Raw genomic sequence first — 11,739 nt, 5'->3', positions numbered from 1 at the left:
TTTTTTTTTTTTTGAAAAAGCAATGTCCACAAAGTCATAGAATACCAGGCAACACAAATACTTCCAAAATGTTTTGGTCCAGTCCTTCTTGGTCAAAGACTGCCACAAAACATCCAAACCTACCAAAAAAACCCAATCACTGTTACATTTTAATGTTTCCAGCATTAAGATGGTTTTGTTTAAAGTATTAACAATTGCATCTCTGCATTTTTATCAAACTTCAGTTCTTATCACAAGTACCTTAGCTACTCACATGTTAAATATCTTACAGCTTAGATATATCACTCAGCAGTTGATCAGTATTTATATTTTTAGCTTGTCATTAAACTAAAACCAGGAAGTTATATATCCTGTGGGTTAGCAGAAAAGCATTCAAGGTGGCAGAAAAGCTTTATTTGGTTGGCAGTCAGCCTCCTGGAGTGTTGGTTACCACAGATAATGCAAGGCTTTCAAGAAAGTAATTTATAAGGAAAAGAAAACAAACTACATTCCTCGCTTGCTTAAACCACGTAACTCCAAACAGCTGCTCAGCCACAGACACAACAGTGGAAGCAAATTGCTTCTTGAATACTCCTAGGTACTAACAACTTCGACATTCTAGATTGTTAGTACACATTGAAACAAACATTGGGCCAAATTTATATACCAGAGCATCTGGGCACACACCTGCCAGAGGATCATCAGCCTAATGCTGCAGAGGTCAGAATGACTACACAAAAGCACACCTGTAAGGATCCTGCAACTGTGGGCAGCTGTTATTTAAAAGAAAACCTGGTGGGATCACAAATCAGTGCCTACTCTGTGAATTAAAGCAATGGCATTTTCTGGAATCTCAAAGATAGTGAGCATTTTAAAATCCTGCTCCAGGAACTCTTCTTCAGCTTTGTCATTGGCTGCTGTATATCTCTGTCTAAACTGGGTCAAGGCACAGCTTGCAGCACTTTTATCCATGCAAGGGGAGAGGATGCAGGTAAGTAGGTTATGAGACTCAGCACAAGGAGATAAAGGCCCTCAGCTCCAGAAGGTGCTCTCAGAGCAGTTTGCATAACCAGTGCACACCCACCACAGCCAGCATGGCATGGATCTGCAAGTGGTGCTGTCACCTTCACACAGGTGACATTTTATCCAGTGAAGAAGGGCACTTGCCAGCTTTACTTGAAGGTATCCACTCACCTTGACTCTTCAAATCCCTCAGTATCTTTGGAGCACACTTAAGTGTCTAAACTCAATATACAGTCAGCACAACCTGACAAAAGCCCCACTGCTCTGCACTGTAAAACAAAATGTTAACTTTTACAGCAGGTAATTTGATCTGAATGTACAAAAACAAATCTAACTGGTTTTTAACCTCCCTGCTATCCAACACAACCTCCTCTCATCTACCAAGGAGAAAAGTGCATTACCACTGTTCCTGAAATAGCTCCTGATTTCTGATTAAAAAAAAATACTTGTAGTCTACAGCTGTGTATGCTGCTGACTGCTGCATCTGCCCCTGCTAGGCCCAGGATCAACAACTCCTCATAGATGAGGGAAAAGGATGAGGACTTAGAAGTAAAATCCCACAAGGCTTCATACATCAAGCTATGAGCTGAATATTTTTATTTAATTATTTCAGACTTTCAGGCTATGTAATTTACAAAATGTGTTTATTAGTCAGCACAGAAGTACATCGCAGTTGTACAACTCATACCAAAAATAGTACAAGCCATTTTTACCCATCAACATCTACTAGAGCATCAATTAAATTACAGGAAATTTCAAACTTCCATTACAGGTCATCAACAGGATCACCTGCAGCACTTTGAAGAGTTAACAAATCACTGTTTCCTGAATGGTGCACATCATTAATGAACCAAAGCCACTGTACTGCTCCCAGGAGTGATTTTAAAAGCATATGTTAGTCTTGCACAGCTTCAGCTTCTCACTCAGTATGTTGAACTAGAAAAACAGGCAAGAGAGCACAGGTTTGTCCAGAGTTAAGTGAAAAACAAGTTCTACACAATCGCTAGAAAAAATTATTCTTGCTAAAATCAGATCTGACAGAACTGCTGCAAATATAATAACAATAGTATTTTTTAAAACCTCTTTAAACTGGAATACAGCTTCTTGTGCTCTTGCCGAGGCCATGCAACCAGTTTCTTGGCATAGAAATTCTCATAGTATCTCTCTGAAGCTGTCCCCATGAGGCACCTTGTGAGCTCAAGAACTTGAGCTTATTCTGTACATTCACAGGACAAAGCCCCCAAAGGATGCTGCTCACATGTAGTCACTGGTGAGCAGCCATTACCAACCAAGTTCAATTGTTCTTAGTGCTAAGTGCACCATCCCCTCCTGCTGGGATTCAGTTCCCTCTGGCAGGGCTTCCTGTCACCATCCACCTGATGACAAGCAAGTTTCATAGTGGGGCTGGTAAAAATAGGCTAAACATTCCCAGAGGCAACCTCTACCTTTAGGTTGCAGCTTCCATCCCTTCCTCTCTGATCAAAACCCTAATATATTCTCCAAGAGTTTCACTAGGAGAGTCAATATTTAACTCCCTCTAAAACAACAAGGGAAGGTATTTATCCAAGGGCTGTAAACAAGCAGCATCAGGAATTCAGACTGGGTCAGCATGCCAGTGCAATGCTTTGTCCCTCAGTGACTCTGCAGCTGCAATGGTTGTGCAAGTACAGATGCCACTTACACCTCTGCCACTTCCATCTCTTCACTCCCCAGCTCTCATCCATGTCTGGTACCGATCTGGAAGTGCAGCACTCATGACTGTAGTGTACACTGTGTTACTGGCAGGGAAAGAGCAACAGAGAGAGTGAGTGACATCCCAAAGGCAGGAGGGGGAATCCATCTAGCTAGCAAGGCAGCAGGACAGGTATTTATGGAAACAAATATTCGGCCTAGGTACAGAAGGATTTAGGAAAAGAGACTGATTAAATTAAAGACTGTTGGCATCAATCTTTAGTGTTCTTTCCCCCACACAGCACAAGAGAGGAACTGTATTAAACAATAGACACTGTATCTATGTCACAATAGCCGAGATGAACCTTTTCCTTTCCCCATTACCTCACATTGACAAGGCAGAGCAGAGGTAGAGGAAGCCATTGCCAAGCTCCAATGACAACAACTGATGCAGATAATATGATTGAGCTCCATGTAAAAGTAAAACTTGATAACATGATAACTTGCAAAAGTGCAATTTCTGGAACAGCAGAGAAGAATGGTGTACTGAAATGTATCTCTTGAAAATGCAGTAAACAGCATCTAAAAGCTTTATCCCACTTCCTTTATTACAAATTAATCAGAGCTTCATCAGAACATGCAGAAAAAGCTACTGTCAGTGCTAACACGAAGCCCAAATTTCCAAAAATGGGCAAAGAAGTCCATGTGACATCCAGCTGCTCCTCCAAAGGAGTCATTTGTTTCACTACTCCAAAGCAATTTCCCATTACCAGACTAAGCCCAAATAAGTGCAGTTCCCTAACTGAAGTGGTAAGACCCAAAAGCAACTGTGTTGTGGAAGTAGAGGGTCATGAGCACAAGCCAAAATCTAAGCTGGGAAACCACAGGACTCAAACACATAAGAAAGATCCTTAAGAAGTTTGTGGTGTGCTTTCAAGTGGCCTGAGGCACAGCAGGAGGCACCAATCAACATCTCTCAATCCAATACTTACTTGTTTAAGACTGGCTTCACTGACAACACCTGTACAGAAAGTTGGAAGAGTTGTCATTTGGGGAGATAAAGAGGGAAGTAAATGGCTATTTAGAAACAGCAGCAGTAGGATGAAGTTATGAAAGGAATAATATAAAGTCAAGGACTTCCCACCTTTTTTAAACATCAGACCATTTTACTGAAGTACTTTCAAAAAAAGCCCTCTGAAAGAACACTGCAATTCCCAAAGGTCACCATGTCTAACACTAAGTGCCTGTGCTTGAAATAAGAAACTGCACAAAGATGATGGGATTCAATTCATCTCCCACACTTTCCACGTGAATTGGTCAACTGTTACGAAATGCCTAAATAGGAGTCCAGAAGCATTTGGAACAACTCTTAGTCTTCAACCCCCCTAGAGAGAGCTGTGCAGTAAACTTTGTTCCCCACAATAAAGCAGAGCTTTTACATCCCTGATGAAAGAACACTTCTGCTTTGTCAAAGAACTTGAAGAGCAACTCACAAAGCAGAATTTGAGAAGTACCTTAAAGAGTGTATCAAAGTTGATGTTGTGCTGTCCAGTAGCATTGAGAGCTTTGATGGCAGCAGTTCTGTGGGAAAGCAACACATTATCAATTAAACACACTTGTCTGTTCCAAAGGCTACAAAGCACCAACACAAACACCTTCTTACTAAAGGCCTTAACACTGAAATGCCTGCTTTGGTCTAAAATAACCCCAAGTTGTGTGACTGGATCTCATCTCACAGTGTTGAAGTTCCTGTTACTATTCCATTGAGTACCTATCAAGAAGCAACCTGCCAATGCCTTTTTGCACACTACACAGCCTAAAAATCCCATATAAGCACCTTCCTAGTGCCATCCAGTACTTCAGCACTGTCGATCTAAGTCCTTTACCTCCTACTAAATTTTGCTTTCTGAGCAAGTTTTTGGCCTAATAATTATCTTTACAGTTTCTCATTATGCTAATCACTGTCTCACACCCTTTCATCTGTGAGTATTGCTCTACACCATATGTACTCCCTTCAGAGTGGCTTTACAGGAGCTGAATGAGCTGCCTGCTCCAGGAGCAAACAGCTGCCTATACTTCAAGCCACTTTGAAAACACATGTTCTCTCCCCACAGAGCTTCCAATCAATTTACCTGCGATCATCAAAAGGAGGAGGGGTAGTCCAGTGATCGTAGTTTGTCTCCACACGGAACCACCTGCAACAAGCACATAAGCAAACAAAAGGTGACTCAGTAGGTAATGCTAAAGTCCAACAATCTGTATCTTTATATTGCCAAAAGGAGAAAACTCCCTCAAAAGGCAACTCTCTCCACTTCTGCAAGCCCAAGGGCCCCATGCTGGTAGCTGTAACAGCCTTGACCATGAACTGTGGAACACAGGAGCGAATCCCCTGCTGTAACCATGACCAAGAGGTGCCCCGGCTCTCTCCAGGAAGTTATGCCACTAAGCCAGTCACTCAGAAGGGAACATGAGAAGCAAAAACCAAGCAGTTTTTTCCTACTTACGCTCCACCTAAGGGATCGAGAGGCCAGAGATCTGCTGGCCCTCTTCTATTCCTCGTTATGACCATGCCTTCTTTGGGTGAGACACCTCCCACAATATAGTAAACCTCAGCAATGATGGGAATGTCAGCCAGTCTGAGAACAGCAGCCTGGAAGTCCTCTGCTTCACTCAGGGTCTAACACAAAAAGGAGATGAGTGAGGTTAAGCACAAAAACAATCACTGGGACATCTTCAAAAGATGAAGGTCCAGCTAATTGACTCTGAAGTGCTACTTGAAAATATTAATATAACAACATAAATAGTGTAAGATAACCCCCAGCACAGGTATTCACCATCTAGGAGTACAGCTGTCTTAACTGGTTACGACACAAGTTACAGCTAGTTGAAACACTCCCTAGGAAGGAAGCCTTGGCACAGCTTCTCCAGGACCTTTGGCACTGGAGGCTGCCCTCCAAAAGGGCTGGAATTGCCTCACTACTAAATACAGGTACACACTTAGTTTCTCCTGAGAAATTCATTTGCTTATCAAGCTGTTAAGTCTTCTGTGCCACTGATTTTCATTTACTAGATGTTTAGGGGCAAATGTGGCACAGCTGTGAAATGTAAGATCAACTCACTGCACTTACATCTCTCACAAGCCAGCTGACCGGGTAATTCCTATTGAGGAAAGCAGCTATAGCATTTTCCCACCATCTACCACCATCTGGGGAGAAAAGAAATTACTATACATGTAATTTATATACAGTGAGACAGGGTAGGTGCCTATCAGCACTAAGTACCAACATTTTAAGGGAGAAGTGCCAACAATGAGCACAACCTTCAGGTGAAATATATATAGACAACATAATTCCAACTGACAGCCACAGCAGGTTCGCAGACACCATCTCAGACCTGTCATGACAGGAATGATAATAATCATCTCATTACTCACCTTCCTGACATATTAGAACAGGAAGAATTTCACAGAAATAATAACAGCTAAAAAAAGAGGTAGTGATAGTGCTTGTGTTACTGGGAATAATAAGCAAAGTGCAAAAACCAGAAGGCCAAGTTTGTCATTATTTAAACACTTCGCAAAGCACAAAAAAAAAAAAAAAAAAAAAAAAAAAAAAAAAAAAAAAAAAAAATCAGTCTGCTTGTCACTTGATAGACCCTGATCCTGATTTAGTCATCCTGCTTCCCCAAGAGCCACATGCTCACTTCCCTCAATTCGTAGTTCAGTTGGAATTAACTGAAAACATCTTTCACTTCAGATAAGCCAGCAAGCAGTCAGCAGCAGCCCATGGACAGAACTGCAGCATGTGTGGAGTGAACATAGGATGTGGAGAGACACAGGACTTTGGTACACAAGCTTTCCTCAATCAGGTCTTTCAAGAGACTCAATGAACATGTAACACTTGCCTTTAAGCTGAACTAAAAGCAGTTTGCCCCAGTAACTATCAGCCCAGGACACCCCAGTTTTGAAAGCATTAACTAACTACTCTGAAATCAGAAGCAGTGTGCATGTAAACTATGGAAAGAATTTAGTGAATCCAACAAGGCAGCATGAGCAACGCAAACAGGAAGCAAGAGGTGCAAGTGCTCCATAGCACAATCCCTACTCAGAGATAATGCACCGGTGGAAAACAGAATGAATATTGTTTGCATAGCTAAGGAGTTGAAGAACAGATTGTTCAAGACTTAAATAAAAAATGCTTATCACCATCACAAGGGAAACATAAACGCTTTAGATGTTGGTTCTGAGAATACATCATTTCCAGTTCTAACAGTCACCTAATAAAGAAGAGCACAGTATCAGCTTCTTAAAAGGAGTAAGGGGGAGAGAAATGGAGACAATTTCCCAAGCTTTGAGTTGGACGTAACTGTCATTACTTGTGAAACTGAAGCCCTTATGAACAAGGAAGTGACCTTCCCTCTGCCTTCCCCACTGCTACAATCTTTAGTTCTCAGTAGTGGCATCTCTCAACTCTGCTCTACTACTGACCTTGCTTAACTGCCTTTCTGGTGTCTCCTGGCATTCCCTCAAGGTCTGCTGCCTTTCCCCTAGATCTTCCCCCTCTTTCCAACTGCCTTATGAGGCCAGGCAACCATGGAATACAGCAGAACCAGCAAAGGAGCAGTTTCTTCACTGTCCAAACTGCGTCTTGCTATCTCAGCCCCCACTTCTGCCACCTCTAATGGTGGCTCTTGACCAGACCACATCTTTTACAGCATTGCCAAGGCCTTCCCCATCCTTTGACACTTTCAGCTCAGGTGACACTGCTGACAAATACCTTCTCCTACACAGTATCCAAAACCAGGCATGTGTGCTTTCACTCCCTGAGGGCAAGGCAAGGGAGTGAAATTCCACTTCAGGTGGAATTCCACTTCAGGTCCTTTTTGGCAACCTTAACTGCATTGCTCCCTTTGGAAGAAAAAGGCCAAGGCAGGTGACAATCAACAAAACACACAACATCTACTTTGGAAGACACTCCCTTTACCTCGTTCATCTCCAGAGATGGTGAACTTGTGTGGGCTTTGCCCAGTCCATAAACCGACGTAACCAAGAAATGTGGTACCTTGGTACGCAACCTGAAACCAGGAAGGAGAGCAGTTGAGCATTCCAGAACAGCACACCGATGGAACCTGCAGCTTGTACTTCTTTCTATAGCTTTCATACCTACGTTACTATAGCACACTGTGCCTTCAGTTACAAGAAAACATGCCAAGTAAATTGTAAAGTGACTCTGAGGCCTCAAACTCACAGCATTCCAGTTGTGATCACTGAGAGCTACAAGACTTTTGCTCAGGTTAAATGGCCAAGCAACAAACAATAACTTTTCTGTTTAAAAAATGGACCAATGAGCATTAAAAGAAAAAAAAAATCAGACTCACAAAACTGCACTAGCAGCTAGTTCTTTTTTGGAAATCTTTGTCTAAAGAGTTTGACACTTATTAGTCACAGAAATTCACAAGGTCTAAAGAAAAAAAGCACCTTAGAATTGGTTCCTACCAAAACTGATCTCTTTGCCATATTCCCTAATACCTCTTTTCTTTTTTAGCATCTTGACATTTCCTTCTTTCGTCATCTCTTGGAAATAATATCTTGAATACCAGATTAAGCTGTTCTACTTTGTCCAATCCATCACCATAAACTGGATTCCCAGAAAGGAAAGACAATCAGCATTCATCCCACACTGCTGGAGCATAACTGTGCTGCTCTAACAATTCAGTAGAATTGGGATGAGAACCCCATTCCTACATTAAACCCCCATCTAAGCAGCTATGGGGCTGTCCCATTCTTCACAGAACACCATCCAGCCATGCCAACCGAGACCATACCTGCTCACCCTTGATAAACTGCACATCCAGTGTGATCTTGCTCAATATATCGACAAAAGCGTAATCCAGGTTTCGACCATGGTAAATGTTGCCTTTGTCATCCTGAGCCACAATGCTGGTACAGAACCTGCAAACAGAACAGGGCAAGGAATGACTGAAGGCACAGCTCTGGTACTGCTTGCAATATCCTAGCTGCAGGAGCTCAACCTCTCAGAAGTAACTGAGCTGATGCTCTGCTAAGTGTTTTATTCATGTTACCATACAAAGAAGAGTCCAATACCACTCCACAGCAGGTCAGAAATTAAAGGGCATGCAGAACGCAGCACTCCCACTTGAGAAAAACCATTATTTCATTTCACTTCGGTAAGCCATAATGAAAAGCTAACATCTGAAAGCATCCATAAAGTGTCACACTACCTGCAGTTAATTCTGATGATTTCACTTCCATTTGAACTGTCTATAATTTTAATCATGAGTAGATACATTCAAATTAAGTCCCAGCAATAAAACTGAAGAAAATTGATTCATGTATCAGCCATTTCAATAACAGACTACTCTCTAGAACAAGAAGAATGCTCTAATTCCTTGTGTAGCAAGTTCAGTTTCATTAAAACAGGTTTTTTTGGTCAAGTATATTGCATTAGCAGGGAATTAACTTCTATTCTCTGTAGTTTTGAGTTGGTCATTTCAGTGATGCATACCTCTGCCTCTCAAAAATAAAGGTAAACAATTTTTCACATAAGTAGGCTATTCCCAGTTGATGGGTGTTTTCTAATATCCAAGCCAAGAAACTGAATTTCAGGGGCTCCCCAGGGCAAATTATGGCAAGTATCCTCTGCGAAACACTAAAAGAGCCAGCAGTTAAATATATCATATTCAATATTAGTCCTTACTAAAAAAAAATTATCAACTGAGTACTACACATTAAGAAAAAAATTATCCAAATGCAAATAAGGAGCCATATGCCTTGATATTGGCTAAAATGTATATGGAGAAATATTTTAGGCTCCCCAGAGGCAACACCAAGTGTTGATTATTCTTCTGCACCCTGCTTCTAGGGCAAAAAGAGACAAAAAGTCAGTATTTTTTCACTGAGATTTTGCTTGCTGCCATAAATATACTAAAGTAATTTTCCACTGTTCAAATCGGGAAGTGAGATTATGCAGCCATGGTGAAATTTCATCCAGAAAGTAGTTTAGTAGTAACTTTATCTCAGATTAATGAGAGAGCACCTAATTACTCTAGCCTCCTTTTTGGCCATTTATAAGTGACAGAGAACATTACATCTCCTTCAAACATAAGTGATCTCTACTTTTGGATGGATATACCTTACCAGCAAAAATGATTTTTGTATTTTAATACGTTTATATATATGTACATATGTTTATGTACAGACACAAAACTACGACAGATATTAGTTGTACTCCCCAATAGAAAACATGACCGTTTCTCGTTCCATTGAGCATTCCATCTGACAAAAGAGAAGGAAACCTTCCGGCTGAACAGATGAAGTGGTCTCAGAACCAAGAGTGCAAGTAACCCACCTCGTGCCTTCCCCCACGCTGAACTGAAGCTCTCCACTCACCTGTACGAGACCATGTAAGTACTCAACACTTACGCAGTGGATTCGTAGGCGAAGTTCAGCAGGATTCCATCTCCGAGATTGATTCCCAGTGCTTTGCACATCCCCGCAATCTCTCCCGCGAAGGGCTGGGGCATGAAAAGCTCCAGTTCGGCTGCTATGGGCTGGATGACCTGGTGAACCCATTTGGGTATGCTCTCGCTGCAAGGCACAGCCGAGGGGTCAGCCGAGAGCGGGCCAGCGGCTCACAGCTGGCACCCCTGCGCTGCTCCACCAGCCCTCCCGGCGCTGCCCCGCTCGTCCCCCTTCCCCGCCCGCCCGGCCACACGCACTCGATGATCCGCTGGAAGGCGGCGCGCAGGAAGGCGGGCTGGAAGTGCCGCAGCACGGGCAGCCAGCGCTGCTCGGCCGGGCTGTCCAGGCTCACGTTGCAGCGCAGGGGGGCCGCCGCCCCCGCCGCCCCGCACAGCAGCGCCAGCAGCGCCCACGGCCCGCAGCCCATGGCGCAGGATCGAGCGGCAGCGGCGCCCCGGGGCCAGCCCACCCTTCCCCGCGCCGCAGGGCCCGCCCCGGCCCTGCCCGCCCCGAAGCGTCACGGCCCACCCGCCCGCAGCCTGCGAGCCCGCTTCGTCCCGTGAGACACGGGACCGAGCAGCAGGTGCATGGTACAGGGTAACCTGTGCATTGACCCGGCCCTGCTGCTGCTGCTAGGCAACATTGATCAAAGCCGGTCCAACACCGTCGTTTCCACACCGAGGGCAGAGGGGACAAACCCACGCTTGGCAGAGCTGTCAGCATGCCGGCTGACACAGCAAAGCTGTAAACAAGAGAGAAACAGGAAGAGAGGAGACTAGACTGTGGTCCTCTACTGCGGGGGCAAAAAATGACCACTCTCTTTCAGTGTCAGAGGGTATTAGTTTCTGGACACATACACAAGAAAAACTGCTCAGCAGAAAAAATACCCCTAGCAGTACAACTGTGGTGTGCAGATTGTACTTGCCTTCTCCTCCCCCTACCTTTGGGCTCCAGCCCCTGCTCCACACTCCGTCCCAACAGCACTCTGGTTCCCAGCTATAGGTGGCTCCTCCACCTGAGAGCTCACTGCACTCCCTGCTGAGTACCAATCCCTGCCCTTCCCTCAGCAGGAACGTACAATTGGAATAAAACAGATCTGTAAAAAAAGAAAACCCAAAAAGCCCCACCCTACTCTGTCCTTCTCTCCCTTAAGCCTCTCTAAGGTTCTTTGCTCTAGGAAGCAGTGTGACAAAACAAACAAAATCCATACAAAAGAATTAAAGTTATTACAAATACATATTAAACCAATACCTAAGTTAAGTCAAGTCAATTCCTACATGGGATAAGAACATGAATCTGGCTTCCTAAAAAGACAGGAAAAAAGCACCCCACCAAATGCATTGCCATTGTACTGTGCCTGTGGCACCTGTTTCTGCACTACAAAGATATCCATCTCTAACAGACTTGGAAAAAGGATGGTATAAATAACTCCCTCAAGTTATAAATACTTGATCAACTCCATTAGAACAGGTGGCTGGGGAAGGTACAAAGAACCCATTAATGGTGTCAATAGAGGTCAAGGCTAAAGCACAAGTTCAACCTTAGACAAAGAATCCAGACAACGATGTGATTTTTGTATGTACTTG

General features: G+C 43.5%; 1 protein-coding gene across 1 annotated transcript; it reads right to left on the bottom strand.

The window, feature by feature from the left end:
• Positions 1–1,629: 1,629 nt before the first annotated feature.
• On the bottom strand, positions 1,630–10,617 carry NAAA (N-acylethanolamine acid amidase). Its single transcript, XM_066549382.1, has 11 exons — positions 10,411–10,617; positions 10,115–10,279; positions 8,497–8,623; positions 7,656–7,746; positions 5,802–5,878; positions 5,178–5,350; positions 4,806–4,868; positions 4,188–4,254; positions 3,666–3,694; positions 2,684–2,780; positions 1,630–1,938 (listed from the first exon to the last, which is right to left on the bottom strand). The coding sequence occupies exons 1-10, from the start codon at positions 10,578–10,580 to the stop codon at positions 2,705–2,707; spliced, it is 1,038 nt and encodes a 345-aa protein (XP_066405479.1). The 5' UTR covers positions 10,581–10,617; the 3' UTR covers positions 1,630–1,938; positions 2,684–2,704.
• Between the last annotated feature and the right edge of the window lie 1,122 nt (positions 10,618–11,739).

The sequence above is a fragment of the Molothrus aeneus genome, chromosome 4 (genome assembly GCF_037042795.1).
Source record: "Molothrus aeneus isolate 106 chromosome 4, BPBGC_Maene_1.0, whole genome shotgun sequence".
Classification (NCBI taxonomy): Eukaryota; Metazoa; Chordata; class Aves; order Passeriformes; family Icteridae; genus Molothrus; species Molothrus aeneus.
This window is presented reverse-complemented; position numbering and strand designations above follow the sequence as displayed.